This window comes from Schistocerca serialis, chromosome 2 (assembly GCF_023864345.2).
Source record: "Schistocerca serialis cubense isolate TAMUIC-IGC-003099 chromosome 2, iqSchSeri2.2, whole genome shotgun sequence".
Classification (NCBI taxonomy): Eukaryota; Metazoa; Arthropoda; class Insecta; order Orthoptera; family Acrididae; genus Schistocerca; species Schistocerca serialis.
In genome coordinates, this window is record NC_064639.1 from 246885459 (window position 1) to 246903364 (window position 17906).

General features: G+C 41.6%; 1 protein-coding gene across 1 annotated transcript in view; it reads left to right on the top strand.

The window, feature by feature from the left end:
- The window catches only part of LOC126456993 (elongator complex protein 3), an 82448-nt gene extending 67580 nt beyond the window's left edge, over nucleotides 1–14868 (top strand). Inside the window, exons 9-10 of the mRNA XM_050092957.1 lie at nucleotides 4539–4720; nucleotides 14704–14868. Of these exons, the coding sequence (XP_049948914.1) occupies nucleotides 4539–4720; nucleotides 14704–14780 (259 nt within the window). The 3' untranslated portion in view covers nucleotides 14781–14868. The remainder of the gene's footprint in view (nucleotides 1–4538; nucleotides 4721–14703) is intronic.
- The last annotated feature ends 3038 nt before the right edge of the window (nucleotides 14869–17906 follow it).

Consider the following 17906-nt stretch of genomic DNA (forward strand, 5'->3'; position numbering starts at 1 on the left):
AGAGGGTAGGGAAGGTGGTTTGGGGATTACATAGGGATGAACTAAGAGGTTACGAAGGTTAGGTGGACGGCGGAAAGACACTCTTGGTGGAGTGGGGAGGATTTCATGAAGGATGGATCTCATTTCAGGGCAGGATTTGAGGAAGTCGTATCCCTGCTGGAGAGCCACATTCAGAATCTGATCCAGTCCCGGAAAGTATCCTGTCACAAGTGGGGCATTTTTGTGGTTCTTCTGTGGGAGGTTCTGGGTTTGAGAGGATGAGGAAGTGGCTCTGGTTATTTGCTTCTGTACAAGGCCGGGAGGGTAGTTGCGGGATGCGAAAGCTGTTGTCAGGTTGTTGGTGTAATGCTTCAGGGATTCCGGACTGGAGCAGATTCGTTTGCCACGAAGACCTAGGCTGTAGGGAAGGGACCGTTTGATGTGGAATGGCTGGCAGCTGTCGTAATGGAGGTACTGTTGCTTGTTGGTGGGTTTGATGTGGACGGACGTGTGAACCCACCAACAAGCAAATTTTGTGTGTATGTTTGTGTGTCTGTCGACCTGCCAGCACTTTCATTTGGTAAGTCACATCATCCTAGAGAGAGAGAGAGAGAGAGAGAGAGAGAGAGAGAGAGAGAGAGAGAGAGGGGGGGGGGGGAAACATTCCACATGGGAAAAATATATCATCTTTGTTTATATATATATGCTTGGGACAACAGTACATTTTCAGGCAGACAAACTTTCGAAATTACAGTAGTTACAATTTTCAACAACAGATGGCGCTACGGTCTGGGAAACTCTATAGTACGACATTTGCCACATATCCACCATGCGTAGCAATAATATGGCGTAGTCTCTGAATGAAATTACCCGAAACCTTTGACAACGTGTCTGGCGGAATGGCTTCACATGCAGATGAGATGTACTGCTTCAGCTGTTGAATTGTTTCTGGATTCTGGCGGTACACCTGGTCTTTCAAGTGTCCCCACAGAAAGAAGTCACAGGGGTTCATGTCTGGCGAATAGGGAGGCCAATCCACGCCGCCTCCTGTATGTTTCGGATAGCCCAAAGCAGTCACACGATCATCGAAATATTCATTCAGGAAATTAAAGATGTCGGCCGTGCGATGTGGCCGGGCACCATCTTGCATAAACCACGAGGTGTTCGCAGTGTCGTCTAAGGCAGTTTGTACCGCCACAAATTCACGAAGAATGTCCAGATAGCGTGATGCAGTAATCGTTTCGGATCTGAAAAATGGGCCAATGATTCCTTTGGAAGAATTGGCGGCCCAGACCAGTACTTTTTGAGGATGCAAGGACGATGGGACTGCAACATGGGGCTTTTCGGTTCCCCATATGCGCCAGTTTTGCTTATTGACGAAGCCGTCCAGGTAAAAATAAGCTTCGTCAGTAAACCAAATGCTGCCCACATGCATATCGCCGTCATCAATCCTGTGCACTATATCGTTAGCGAATCTCTCTCGTGCAGCAATGGTAGCGGCGCTGAGGGGTTGCTGCGTTTGAATTTTGTATGGATAGAGGTGTAAACTCTGGCGCATGAGACGATACGTGGACGTTGGCGTCATTTGGACCGCAGCTGCAACACGGCGAACGGAAACCCGAGGCCGTTGTTGGATCACCTGCTGCACTAGCTGCGCGTTGCCTCTGTGGTTGCTGTACGCGGTCGCCCTACCTTTCCAGCACGTTCATCCGTCATGTTCCCAGTCCGTTGAAATTTTTCAAACAAATCCTTTATTGTATCGCTTTTCGGTCCTTTGGTTACATTAAACCTCCGTTGAAAACTTCGTCTTGTTGCAACAACACTGTGTTCTAGGCGGTGGAATTCCAACACCAGAAAAATCCTTTGTTCTAAGGAATAAACCATGTTGTCTACAGCACACTTGCACATTGTGAACAGCACACGCTTACAGCAGAAAGACGACGTACAGAATGGCGCACCCACAGACTGCGTTGTCTTCTATATCTTTCACATCACTTGCAGCGCCATCTGTTGTTGAAAATTGTAACTACTGTAATTTCGAAAGTTTGTCCGCCTGAAAATGTACTGTTGTCCCAAACATATTGCAACAAACGGTGTATTTCTATCGCTGCTCGTTTAGTTTTTATTGCCGTTTCAAATATACCGGTCATTTTTGAAACACCCTGTATAATATATATATATATATATATATATAAACAAAGATGATGTGACTTTCCAAATGAAAGTGCTGGCAGGTCAATAGACACACAAACATACACACAAAATTCAAGCTTTCGCAACAAACGGTTGCTTCATCAGGAAAGAGGGAAGTAGAGGGAAAGATGAAAGGATGTGGGTTTTAGCCTTTACAAATGTCTGCTTGTGTCTGTGTATGTACGGATGGATATGTGTGTGTGTGTGCGAGTGTATACCTGTCCTTTTTTTCCCCCTAAGGTAAGTCTTTCCGCTCCCGGGAGTGGAATGACTCCTTACCCTCTCCCTTAAAACCCACATCCTTTCGTCTTTCCCTCTCCTTCCCTCTTTCCTGATGAAGCAACCGTTTGTTGCGAAAGCTTGAATTTTGTGTGTATGTTTGTGTTTGTTTGTGTGTCTATCGACCTGCCAGCACTTTCGTTTGGTAAGTCACATGATCTTTGTTTTATATAAAACAAAGATGATGTGACAGAGGGAAACATTCCACGTGTGAAAAATATATCTAAAAACAAAGATGATGTGACTCACCAAACGAAAGCACTGGCATGTCGATAGACACACAAACATACACACAAAATTCAAGCTTTTGCAACCAACGGTTGCTTCGTCAGGGTAGAGGGAAGGAGAGGGAAAGACGAAAGACGAAAGGATGTGGGTTTGTTTTTGTGTTTGTATCGACATGCCAGCACTTTCGTTTGGTAAGTCATATCATCTTTGTTTTTAGATATATGTATATATTTATTTTGATACCACCAAAATTGCATGGGAAGACATAGCATTGACCATTTCTGTATTGTGTGTTTATTAATTTGTGTGTTTGCACGACAAAAAGTTGTGTTGTGATTGACTGACCAGATCACATGTTGTGTGTTTTCTGTGACTGGCTGACACAAGCAAATTACGCAGCTGCCTTCTTGACTTCAGTGCTTCTGAACCTAATGTGCCGTATTTTATGGGTGTCGTATTAAACTTGTGTATTAAGAAACTATGCAGTTCTAGTGATACACCACAATAAAGAGCTCTCAAAATGCTTCATTTTTGCTATGGCGTGTTGTGCTACAGTGGCGGGAAATCTGACTTCAGTGTGTTAAATCTTTACCAGATAAAGAATACACGAAAATAGAAAATGGGGAGGACCAATGGCACAGAAAAATGACAAAACAGAGGATGAAAGAGTTCAGAAACAGAGTTGCCAATCACACTGGATTGAGAAAGTGTTTAACGTGTGTCTGAAAGGAGTTATAGGTGGCAGTCAGATAAAATAAACACTATAAGTGTAAGGTTTTAATGCCCATTTTGCAGTGAAATGGTATGTTTCTGCACCATACACTGGGGTATTAGCTTTGAACAGTAGTTTAGTTACCCCTTCCAAATGTGTAAATGGAAGATACAAACACATTGATATGCGTATGTCAGGGGTGCCTCCAGCAGGAAAGGTGCTGGTATCACAGGCCGGTCACATGAAATTCCACAACAGGCCAAATGAGGCTTCCCAGTAGCAGCTGCCTCACTCTCAAGTTTTTCTTTGCTAGCTACTATTATCCAACTGTGCCTCTACGAAGAGAACTATGACTTTGGCTGTTGTTTACCTGGACTGCATTACACTGGATTTGGATAGTGAATGCTGTTGTTTTCAGTTTACTGTGTCACCGTAGGGATTGGCTTGTTATCTACACCCTCTTCAAGGGATCCATGGAAAATAATAAATGTAATGTAATGTAACACTGGGCGGTATAACTTTTGTGCATAGTGCCTCCATTTGATGAGCATGTGATTTTCAGCACTGTGAGATGTATTTGAAATTGTGCTTAAGATTGTAATAAATGCACAACAAAATAGTCCTGCGTGGATTTGTGTTAATTTCAATTAGGAATTATTATTGTTTGGTTTTGTGGACCAATGATAATTTAATGTTTTGTTACAGAATGCTAATATGTCTTCAGTAAAAGTTTGTTGATCTTAGAGTGAGGGTTATAATAAGTAATTTGCTTGTTTTTTGTGTCCAGTAAGTAGGTGGAGTAATGATTGAACTGGAATAAAGAATCCAGAAGCTAGAGCAAATCTGAGAATAAATATCCCACTTCTCCCTCCCCCCCTCTCTCTCTCCCTCCCCCCCCCCCCCCTCTCTCTCTCTCTCATCACCACTCTTAAATTGCAATAACTTCCAGTTGAGAGTAGCGGAGGGAAACAAGGACAAAATGTAAATTGAGGATGGTATGTGCAGAACGAGAGCTTTGAGTTACTTCTAGTAATATGAACATGAAAAACCATACTCACATACAACATACAAAACCACTGGTTAACACTGAGCTATGTGTTTTTTTAATATTACGATTGTTACTTAATGAAGTAATTTTCAATTACAGGTCTGAACTTAAGGGTGGAGTTTCAATAGTTCGTGAACTTCATGTTTATGGTAGTGTAGTACCAGTGAATGCACGTGATCCTACAAAGTTCCAGCATCAAGGATTTGGAATGTTACTTATGGAAGAAGCTGAAAGGATTGCTAAGGAGGAGCATGGATCTGTTAAAATAGCAGTAATATCAGGTATCTCTTAAATTGAAATGGTATAATTAAGTGCATAGAGCAAGAAATGTGATGCAGGAAACTGTGATGGAGTTGAAAATAAACTATTGAATAATATTGAGTGGGTTATGTGAAATTTGATCATTTGAATTCTAGACTTTCTTATTGTGTCATCTGTAAGAAATGTGTTTCTTGTGTAGTCTCGTGCTAATCATGAATGAGAAGAATCATACACTAAATGATTTGGATGCCAAAGGAAAGGAGAAAAGCAAGAATAAAGACAATGATACAAAAATGTTGTGGAAGAACGGAAAACGTGTGCGCTACACATGTGGGCTAGTGCACGTGTGCGCGCGCGCACACTCACTCTTATCCAAGTGGCATTCTCATTATTTTGAGTAGGGAAATGTGTTTATATTTGTTTTAAGGAACCTGGTCATTTTTTATGGTTTAATCTTCAGCGAAGTGTTGACTAATATGTTAGAATAAATATAAAAAGCTATTCAAAGTTTTGTTTCTGCACCAAGCAAATCACCTTCATGACTTTGGTAAACAAATAATGAATTACAGTTGCATCACATTGAGACACTGAAGAAGGTCCATCCCCAAATAGGGAGGGTAACATGCATATTTTCATCATCATGGGCCTCTTTGCCCTTTCCTATTCTGGGTACATGGGGAATTGACAAGTAAAACAGATGAACAGGAGGAACAAATTTAAGATTTTTTTTTAATGTCGTGCGTTTTTTTTTTTTTTTTTTTTTTTTTTTTGTTTTTTTTTTTTTTTTTTTTTTTTTTGTATTGGCTTGGTTGCCCTAGCCTGAACAGATATGTAGTTTCGGATACTTAGTAGAAACGCATGCAAATCTGTTTCATTAGGTTTGAGGTCAATTACTGCTTACTTTCCTGTGTAGTCATCATTGTAATGCACAAGGCTTGAGCTCTTGAAGAATTTAATTTTTCGCATTTGTGATCTCTTTGTGCCCCCTCCAAAAACAGTTTGGTAGTTTTTGTAGTTATCTGATAGGTTTTCAAAATCCAGAAACTTGCCAGTTATGTCTTGTACTGTGAAAGGTTTATGCTTCTGACAGCCATCCATGCCCGAGGCATGAAGATGTATGTCCTCTTATTTTACTCTTGACTTATGAAAGAAAAATCTGTGTCAGATCTCCAGCAAAGTTGTTCTAGGTAAAAGCAAGTCATTCAGAATTCCATTACATGATAACAATACTTCTTATATGTGCTTACCTCCAACATCTAATTCGTTGAGATATTATTCGCCAGGTCTGGTGGCTGGTAGAATGAACAATCGCTCTAAAAATCCGCATTACTTTCGGAATATCTCGATGCACTTTGTAACACTAACGTATTTTCTGCTCTACAGTGTCTGTTTCTGTTCATTTCACTGACATCCTGATGTTAGAAGGGAAATATACACGCAGACAACAACGTTACACTTGGGCGCAGTAAAGATTATGGAGTGCACACCAGAGAGAATTAGAGCATAGAAAGAATTGACGAAACCAAAGAAAATATAAACATTGTCAAAACTGAAAAAATAACAGACATCACACAGCTGACTTAGACATAAACAACAACTTCTTTTGTTCAGAGTTGAAAAATTACTCTGTAGTTAGTTGTGAGAAATATGTATACAATCATACTTTTAAAAAATAAGCACCTATTTGGACTTTTATATAACACATTACATGAACCTCAAACTGTAAGTCACAATCATAATAATATTTTGAACTTGGGTCACTTAAGCCTTCACATGAAATTAGATCCATAACTGGAAGCAATAATGATCCAAGTGTGGTTTTTCACTTGGATCAGTATGGAAAGGGTGTATTTTTCAAAGTAAGATTGATTCTTAAGTGGGAGATTGAGACGTTCTTACAGAAGACTGTGGTTTTTGCTCTTGTATCAATGTGGCATGGAAATTTATATTTTCTCCCATACATCCATGGAAAAAGCTCTAACAAAGGAAAAAATTCACTTGAATCAGTATGGTTCTGTGTTTTCCCATTTTGCACTGACACAAATGCAATGGATGCTTGCAGGTAATTGGCAGTTTTTGAGACATAGAGCAGAAGAGTTGAAGACAAGCAAAGACAGTGTAAGCACAGTGGTTTATGAATGGGAGTCACAACATGTGACCATAGTGCTTCGTGCAATTCCATAAGAAGCATTTGCTGAAGTTTCGAACAGCTTTATAACCGCTACACACAATGAAAATAAATAGCTAAAAATATACACATAGAATATATAAGGATGTTTTCATGGTGGTTGAACACACACACACACACACACACACACACACACACACACACACACAGATATATATATAAACAAAGATGATGTGACTTACCATATGAAAGCACTGGCAGGTCGATAGAAACACAAACAGACACATACATACACACAAAATTCAAGCTTTCGCAACAAACTGTTGCCTCATCAGGAAAGAGGGAAGGAGAGGGAAAGACGAAAGGATGTGGGTTTTAAGGGAGAGGGTAAGGAGTCATTCCAATCCCGGGAGCGGAAAGACTTACCTTAGGGGGGAAAAAAGGACGGGTATACACTCGCGCACACACACACATATCCATCCACACATATACAGACACAAGCAGGCATATTTAAAGACAAAGAGTTTGATGTTTTAAACACCTTCTTGCTTTCCATTGTTGAAGAGCAATGCGGGGATGGCGACTGCATCTTTCAACACGATCAAGCACCTGTTATAAGCACGGCCAATGCCGGAGTGGTTACACAACAATAACATCCCTGTAATGGACTGGCCTGCACAGAGTCCTGACCTGAATCTATAGAACATCTCTGGGATGTTTTGGAACGCCAACTTCGTGTCAGGCCTCACCGACTGACATGGGTACCTCTCCTCAGTGCAGCACTTTGTGAAGAATGGGCTGCCATTCCCCAAGAAACCTTCCAGCACCTGACTGAACGTATGCCTGTGAGCGTGGATGCGTTATCAAGTCTAAGGGTGGGCCAACATCATACTGAATTCCAGCATTATCGATGGAGGGCGCAAACTTGTAAGTCATTTTCAGCCAGGTGTCCAGATACTGTATTTACAAGTCTGCAAAAGATGACTTTACTAAGATCTACGAGACAAGCCATTAGTTACATCAGTGTGAGAATTAAGAAAACCAAACAGGTTGGATCCAAATGTCTACACCATAGAGCTATCAATAATAATAAGTTTAATATATCGATGGGCCACCTCTGGGGAACAAATATGAATAGACATGGCATCACATCACCCTACTGACAATGTGATGTGTTAAAGTCTGCTACCTGCTGGACTAAATGTATTATACATCACATACAGAAGAACAATGTTAATATGAGATCACTGCCGGCATGTGATTAGACCCTGGTTATGTTGATACCAGGATCTGAAACTCAGAAGCTCTAGTCCTCAGCTGAGACTGCTATCAGTAAAGTTTTGCCTATGTTTTGCATTGTTCGCTTGTCTTGCCAAATTCTTCAGACCCTGGATGGCTGGTGTATTATGGGTAAGAATATCGGTAGAGCTACGGCATCATTACAAACACACTGAACGAATATTGGGAGTTGTGAACTGAAGGAACTCAGGTAATGGCTGCAAGTGATGGGCATGCACAACTATTAGTGCATGCACACCTAGCTCACCAAGTTTACCTATATAGACTCCAGTAAGGGCTCTATAAAGCCAGCTGCTTCTATAATTTTGTATTTATGGGCAATAACTTGCAGTTATCTAGGAAATAAATATAAGCTAGTGGAAATGTTTAACTTCTCTTCCAAGATGAAATGAGATATAACTGAATTATCAAATGCATGTGGGAAAGAGGTTCTATTGTAACCCAGAAAAATCAAAACAGTAGTACATATACTGAAAGACTCTTGGGGAGAATAGCAACATTTCTTGTAAAAGTTAAGAAAAGATTCCACAGAAAACATTCAAGTTTATGGAGCACCAACATGCTCCAATTCTGATGAAGTTCTTGAAGGCCTCTTTGAAATGATAAAAAAAAACTGATGAATGGCAGCAACTCCTCCTGGGTCATTCCAAGGCAGTACAGATTTGGGTGAAACAACGTATTGTTCTCCCTTGTGAGATAAGTAACCATACCAAATTTTGATATTTTACTCTCTCTGTTTCCATTTTATGGCACTTAAAAGTTTGGAAGTTTTGCCCTTTTTAACACTGTGGTGGAATAAAAGATGCTTGGTAGCACTTTGAAAATCAGTTGCCATTTTTCATCATTAAAACTACATGAAATTATATGATAATATACTCTATAGTATAAGGATTTTAGCAAATGGCCTTGCCACAGTGGTAGCAAAAGTTCCTGTCATATAACTGAAGTTAAGTGCTGTCGGGCTGGGTTAGCACTTGGATGGGTGACCATCCGGTCTGCTGAGCACTGTTGGCATGGCGGCTGGTCTATATCATTGGGCCATCCAAGGCCTGTTCGGGTGGAGTTTGTGAAGATTGCAAGAATAGCAACATGTTGAGTCACTGATAGGCAGTAAGACAAGGAATACTACAATCTTTAAGCTTTTTGACAAAGTTCTTCCTCAGAAGCAGAACTCACACATTCACACAACAACTCACATGCACATGGCTATTGTCTCTGGCCACTAAGGCCCAACTGTGGCTGCATCTGACGTGAGCAGCATTTTGCCAGGAATGGTGGTGGGAGGAAGGAGATGGCTTGTAGCAGGGAGGGAGAGAGATAGTGTTGGGAGGGAGGAAGATACTAGTGCATGGGAGAATGCAGAGATGCAGTGGGGACAGAATAGGGCTACTAGGTGCAACTGCAGGGGCTGTACAGGGGTGTGGGTGGAGAAGTGAAGGGGTGAGGAGAGAAATAGAGAGGAAAGAGTTTGCAGATGCACTGGCAGGGTAGAAAGTACGTGCAGACTGAAGTGGGATTAGCAAAGGGGATAGGCAGATGGAGGAGAGGGACTAGTGAAAGGGGGTTACAGGAATGGAGAATATGTTGTAGGGAGAGTTTCCGCATGCACAATTCAGGAAAGTTGGTCTCTGTGTGAAGAATCCAGATGGAACAGGCTGTGGAACAGTCATTAAAATTAAGCATATCATGTTGGGTGGCATGTTCAGCAACTGGGTGGTCTAGCTGTTGACAGTTTGGCGGTGCCCATTCACATGGATGGAAAGGTTGTTAGATGTCATGCCCATGTAGAATACAGCACAGTGGTTGCAGCTGAGTTTGAAGATCACACGGCTGCTTTCGCATGTGGCTCTGCCTTCAGTGACATGACTGGTGCAGGTGTAGTGCGAGGACATATGGGACAGGTCTTGCACGTGGGTTACCACTTTGATATGAGCCATTAGGCGAGGAGGTAGGGAACAGTGATGAACTAGTTATGGATTAGGATATTGTGTATGTTGGGTGAACAGTGGAATACCACTGTGGGAGGGGTGGGGAGGATGTTTCTTATTTCAGGGCAGGATGAGAAATAGCTGAAACCCTCGTGGAGAAATTGATTCAGTTGCTCCAGTCCTGCATGGTCACAAGAGGAGTGCTCTATATGACTTGACTGAGGATGTGTGGAGATTGATAAGTGATTGATGAGAGGACCTGATGAAGCAAATGAGGCAAAAGGTGTTGAGGTTCTGGATAAATGTGGATAGGGTGCCCGCACCCTCAGGTCAATCATGAAGATATCATCACTGAATCTGAACCAAGTGAGGGGTTTGCGATTCTGGGTGGCCAGTACAGGTTCCACTAGAAGGTCCATGAACTGATTGACATAGGATGGTGCCAAGCCTGTGCTCATGGCTGTACAATATATTTGTAGGTGATGCCTTCAAAGGAGGTGTAATTATGGGAAAGGATGCAGTAGGTCATAGCAATCGGGTGCAATCAGTCGGGTGTGGGGAAGGTAGAGTTCAATAGCAGCAATGCCATGAGCATTGGGGATGTTAGTGCAGAGCAAAATGGCAATGACACTGACGAGTTGAGTGCTGGGTGGTAAATGACTACGAACTGTAGAGAGTCGCTGGAGGTAACGGTTGGTGTCTTTTATGTAGGAGGGTAAGTTACGGGTAACAGGCTGAAGGTGTTGGTCCACAAGAGCAGAGTGTTTCTCTGTGGGGGCACAGCAACCATCCACAGTGGGATGTCTTGGGTGGTTGGGTTTATGAATTTTAGGAAGCATGTACTTCTGCCAGATAATCTCTGCAGTTCATAACCATAGTGGCTCAAATGGCTCTGAGCACTATGCGCATAACCATAGTGGTGGAGCCAACTACGAAAGTGGTACATAAATTTTATATTTATACAACGAAGCTTGTTTGGTTCATTAATGTGACTGTACCATTTTTAAATATGCCGACTTGATATGATAAGAAAATTGTGTGTACTCAGGTCTGAAAAATGGTCATTACAGACCATAATTAATAACCTGACATATAAAAAAGATATTGTGTTACGTAACTGGACAAAAATATTTATAAATATCATTCTGGACCAACAGGAAAATTTCCCTGTGACTAAGTTGCAGCTCACGAGACTCAGATTGTGGTACAATAATGAAAAAACTGAAGAAATACAGCCACTGGTATGTTCCAGCAGAGTATGAAATTGTCATGAAGGTTATGAGTATGACAATCTTCAAAACATTGCAATATTTTAACACTACCCACATGGATGAAAACCCGAGGGCTTTTCATCAATACACTACATGTCTAAAAAGGCAGCTAAAACATACTCCATAAGTAATGCATGCTACACAATTATAGATTACTTATCAGACTCAGAATAGTGGTTAATAATGAAAGGAAACAGCTACAATACAGCATCACAATGTAATGCCTTTACAAGAAAATCATGTGCTAAGACCTATAGTGCAAGATAGTAATGTCTTGTCATTCTTCGTGCTCAACTTGTTACTCATCATGGGATGACGTTGACTCAGTTTTACAGATGGACTGAATGGAGGACATCGAGGTGTGCATGGGGCAAAATAAAATTTTTGTGAGCCCAGAGTCAGTTTTCTGAACAGACTGAAAGGAGTGCAGTGGTCCATAGGTCACCACTGGGTGTCATCAATGTTTGCAGCACGCAGGGCAAAACTACATTTTATGGTGTATTATAAAATATGGTTGCTTCATCAGGAAGGAGAGGGAAAGATGAAAGGATGTGGGTTTTGTGCCTTTACAAATGTCTGCTTGTGTCTGTATATGTGCAGATGGATATGTGTGTGTGTGTGTGTGTGTGTGTGTGTGTGTGTGTGTGTGTGTGTGGGTGTGGGTGTGTGTGTGTGTGTGTGTGTGTGTGTGTGTGTGGGCGAGCGCGCGCATGATATACACTCGTACTCTCTGCTGGAAATATCACTTTGCCACGAAGAAAAATGATCCTAATCCTACTCCTAATGATCCAACTCCCCAAGACACTATCCAAATTGAACCCTGCCTGGAACAGTTCCGTCCTCCGTCACAGCGGGACCCACCTCCCCTTCTTCAAAATCACCCTCTCCAAACCTTCCAGGAATTTCTCACTTCCAGCCTTGCCTCTCAATCCTTCTTAAAAAACCTTAATCCTACTCCCAACATCACCACTGCTGAAGCCCAGGCCATCCGTGATCTGAAGACTGACTGATCCATCGTCATTCTTCCGGCAGACAAGGGTTCCATGACCACGGTACTTGATCATTGAGAGTATGTGGCTGAGGGACTGCGTCAGCTTTCAGACAACACTACATACAAAGTTTGCCAAGGTAATCCCATTCCTGATGTCTAGGTGGAGCTTCAAGGAATCCTCAGAACCTTAGGCCCCCTACAAAACCTTTCACCTGACTCCATCAACCTCCTGACCCCACTGACACCCCGCACCCAGGGAAACATTCCACGCGGGATGTGTTTATATATATATAAAACAAAGATGATGTGACTTACCAAACGAAAGTGCTGGCAGGTCAATAGACACACAAACATACACACAAAATTCAAGCTTTCGCAACAAACGGTTGCTTCATCAGGAAAGAGGGAAGGAGAGGGAAAGACGAAAGACGAAAGGATGTGGGTTTTAAGGGAGAGGGTAAGGAGTCATTCCAATTCCGGGAGTGGAAAGACTTACCTTAAGGGGAAAAAAGGACAGGTATACACTCGCATACGCACACATATCCACCTGCACATACACAGACACAAGCAGACATTTGTAAAGGCAAAGAGTCTGGGCAGAGATGTCAGTCGAGGCGGAAGTACAAAGGCAAAGATGTTGTTGAATGACTGGTGAGGTATGAGTATGAGCGGCAGCAACTTGAAATCAGCGGAGGTTGAGGCCTGGCGGGTAAGGAGTCATTCCAATTCCGGGAGCGGAAAGACTTACCTTAGGGGGAAGAAAGGACGGGTATACACTCGCGCACACACACACATATCCATCCACACATATACAGACACAAGCAGACATATTTAAAGACAAAGAGTTTGGGCAGACTTGTAAAGAGTTTGTAAATGTAAATACACTATCTGATCAAAAGTATCCGGACACCTGGCTGAAAATGACTTACAAGTTTGCGCCCTCCATCGATAATGCTGGAATTCAGTATGATGTTGGCCCACCCTTAGCCTTGATAACGCATCCACGCTCACAGGCATACGTTCAGTCAGGTGCTGGAAGGTTTCTTGGGGAATGGCAGCCCATTCTTCACAAAGTGCTGCACTGAGGAGAGGTATCCATGTCGGTCGGTGAGGCCTGACACGAAGTTGGCGTTCCAAAACATCCCAGAGATGTTCTATAGATTCAGGTCAGGACTCTGTGCAGGCCAGTCTATTACAGGGATGTTATTGTTGTGTAACCACTCCGCCATTGGCTGTGCTTATAACAGGTGCTTGATCGTGTTGAAAGATGCAGTCGCCATCCCCGAATTGCTCTTCAACAGTGGAAAGCAAGAAGGTGTTTAAAACATCAATGTAGGCCTGTGCTGTGATAGTGCCACACAAAACAAGGGGTGCAAGCCCCCTCCATGAAAAACACAACACCATAACGCCACTGCTGCCGAATTTTACTGTTGGCACTACACACGCTGGCAGATGATGTTCACTGGGCATTCACCACAGCCACACCCTGCCATCAGATTACATTGCGTACGTGATTCATCACTCCACACAACATTTTTCCACTGTTCAGTCATCCAACGTTTAGCACCTTACACCAAGCGAGGCGTCGTCTGGCGTTTGCCAGCGTGATGTGTGGCTGATGAGCAGCCACTCGACTATGAAATCTGAGTTTTCTCACCACCCGCCTAACTGTCATACATAGTACTTGCAGTGGATCCTGATGCAGTTTGGAATTTCTGTGTGATGGTCTGGATAGATGTCTGCCTATTACACATTACAACCCTCTTTAACTCTCAGCGGTTTCTGTCAGTCAACAGACGAGGTCGACCTGTACGCTTTTGTGCTGTACGTGTCCCTTCAAGTTTCCACTTCACTATGGACCTAGGGATGTTTAGGAGTGTGGAAATATCACGTCCAGGCATATGACACAAGTGACACCCAATCACTTGACCACGTTCGAAGTCCATGAGTTGTGCAGAGCGCCCCATTCTGCTCTCTCATGATGTCTAATGGCTACTGAGGTTGCTGATATGGAGTACCTGACAGCAGGTCGCAGCGCACTGTAGCTGATATGAAAAACGTATGTTTTTGGGGGTGTCCGGATACTTTTGATCTCTTAGTGTATTTATGGTTTGGTGCATTCTGTCTTCTAGAATTGTCGTAGCTGTGTAACCCCCCCCCTCCCCCCCCCTCCATCTCTTCTATAGTCAATAGTTACAACATTCACGCCTTGCAGGAGGATTATCTGTTCTGTAGTTAATAAAAGTGGTGGACATGTCTCTTAAAAGAAAATGTTGGGACTAATGGAGCTGATTTTATTTTCCTTCTTTTTCTTTTCTCCCTCTTCTTTTTCAGTGGTAATTATGTGTGGCAGAGCAGTCATGAAATTTCTTTCCTCCTTTTTCAGGTGTTGGCACCAGGAATTACTACAGGAAAATTGGATATGAACTTGATGGGCCATACATGTCAAAGTTATTACTGTGAATTAAATGTCAGACAAGAGTGAATACTGTGATCAGATTACAATGATCTTTATTTATGTAAAGTATTTAAAATAAAAGAGTTTTAAATAGTTGAATGTTTAAATCTTGTTTTGTTAACTAGTTCATGTTTTTTATGTCAACTATGTGCTTTATGCTGATTTTATAATATTCCTTACTTTACTTACTTACTTACTTACTTACTTACTTACTTAATCACTACCTTCACAATGAATCGTCTGTCCCTTCTTACGATCTGAAAACATTGTGGAGGCAGAAGATATAAGCCCAGTGGCTAATGGCTCACCAGTTATTGAACTGTGCATTGTTATTAACAAAAGAGTAAACAAAACAACTGTACAGATATATGTAACTGAAAACTATTATGTACTAACGAAAAGAGATTGAGTGCTTAAAAGGCGAAAAGCAAAACACTACTCAGTAATAATAAAATTCAGTATAGAGTAAGGCCGTATTTTTTGGATAGGCAATACTTCCACTGCCCATATGTGCCATGCTGAAGTGAACATGCGGCAGGACCTTTCAGCAGTTGTATCATTTGGTTGGGACCGCCTTCCCGCCTCACCCCTCCCACAGTGCTCGCATGGCACGTGGTGCAAGAAACTGTGCCACAACCACAATGCCGCATGACCTGGTGCAGGCGCATGTCGCATCGAGTCGCAATTTGTGTGGTCCCATTTGAACCAGTGAAGTTCTTCACAAAAATTTCGACTGAACTAATTCCTGGTTTTAGCCAGCTGTCAGTACCTGTAATGATTTCCACCATCAGTGCTTTCTATTAGCACTTGGAGCGCTGGTACTTTCCCAACAAAGCTATGGCAATTTACAACTGTTAAACCAATGGTTCCTGGATCTATATCCTTCCTGTGTTCGACCTGCACCCTTTGGGCCTGAAGCCCTTTTTGCGTTTCCCAGAGACCCTCTAACCTAAAAAACTGTCCAGTCTGTGGTGTCACCGCCAGACACCACACTTGCTAGGTGGTAGCCTTTAAATCGGCCGCGGTCCGTTAGTATACGTCGGACCCGCGTGTCGCCACTATCGGTGATTGCAGACCAAGTGCCGCCACACGGCAGGTCTAGAGAGACTTCCTAGCACTCGCCCCAGTTGTACAACCGACTTTGGTAGCGATGGTTCACTGACAAAATATGCTCTCATTTGCCGAGACGATAGTTAGCATACCCTTCAGCTACGTTATTTGCTACGACCTAGCAAGGCGCCATGTTCAGTTACTATTGATATTGTGAATAATGTACAGTCAAGAGCGACGCTCATCATTAATGGATTTAAGTTAAGTATTCCACCAGCTACGTCCGTTTTTCTAAATTCTAATTTCCGTGTCCTGTTCCAGACCTCACGCCAGCCTGTGTGAGCTAAAACGCGTGCCTTTCGGCTTCCTCTAATAACATGGTGTTGGCTCTCCTGCCGACCCACAACACAGTCCATGCCACAAAACCCTGTCTACCCATGTAGCTGCCTCCCTGCTTGTAGTACAGCCCTATGAGCCTCTGATTCAGACCTCCCACTCGGCTCTGTACCAGAAGTCTGCAATTGGTCCTGCAAATGGATAGCTCATCCAGGATACAGGCAAGGCTTATTTTCTATCTCGTAGGAAGTTTCCTCTTTAGTGGAAATTGCAGTAGCATCCACATAAATCAATGCTCTGGTTTCATAGGTAATTGTCAAATTAGTATCAATGTTTTATGACAGAGGAGTTGGAATGCCGCCTTTTGTTAGTCTACCTTTTCATGCTCTCCATCTATCATTTTGTCTTATAAAATAACGAAAAATCATACTGTCCTTTTAATGACATTTGATGAACTGCATTACCTTATCAACCCTTACAGTCATGTATAGATTCCTTAACAACTTTGTGATTTACAGTGTTATAAGCTGGTGTATGACCCTTCCTGTTGGATTTATTTTTGAAGCCATCCTTAGTATGTTAAGTTAAATTGAGAATATACTGACAGCATCATTTCCCTGATCTAACACTGATTATTTACTAAATTGAGACTGAATTAAAATGTGGATGGAAAAATTTGGACAAATTGTATTGACCTAAAAAGATAAATGTCAAAAATAAATTAACTTTTCCTTTGAAAAAAAAAAAAAAAAAAAAAAAAAAAAGAAAAAAAAAAAAAGTTTTTTTGCTTCAAGGCCAAGAAATTCTGTTTGCTCTGATAAGCAAATTATTCTTAGCAGTCAACTTCATTAAACTGGCTACTGTGAATTCCATTTTACTGATAATTAGTTACAAATAAAAATATTGAAGGTGTAACTTTCCACCTAGGGAAAGTACATTAACACATTTCTATTTAAGCTGAAAGTGGGCAATATTAACATCATAAGTAAGGAAGCTCCCTTGATTTTATATTGTAATAACCTGTTTAATAATAATACTTTTCATGTACATTCAGACAATGACAATAAAAAGGGCATGACAGGATGGCAAATACTGCTAAAAGAACAAACAGCATATTTCTAATTTACCTTATTAACATACAGAAAAGTTAGAATGTGTCCAAGATACAACAGAATAAAAGCAAATGTGGATGACATTGAAACAGAGAAGAAATTGTCATGCGATAGGTTTACCTTGTCTTCTTAAAAGCATTCATTTTGTCAAAAAAATGTGCCAGTCTAGTATCATATCACTGAATCAATCAACTTTTCTTGCAGAAAGATGAATAATATTTGTCATTAAACTGCTTTACAAAGAAACATAACAAAATGTGTGCAACACAGTACAAAATTTTTAACCAAGAGTATATTTCATGTCAACAAACACATCTTTTAAAAGACAAGCTGGAAACAAAAATTGAATCTCAAATACACTTTGGGAAAAAAATCAGTCTAGATGTCGTTCAAGTGACTGGTTAACAGATTGCACTGAGTAGAACATATATTTCAACTCAATTACTCTGGTAATCTTTATCGTAGTGAATTAAATAATAAACAAATAAAACTATGTTCGCTACAGCCAGCAAGCCATTGGCAAACTACAGAAGTTATTTTTGGTAGGTATAAAATCGTGGGGGGAAAAATAGAACAGTGCAAGGCAGAAATAGCAAAGCAATGACAGTGAGCTATGAAGGAGAGCAAGAGTGG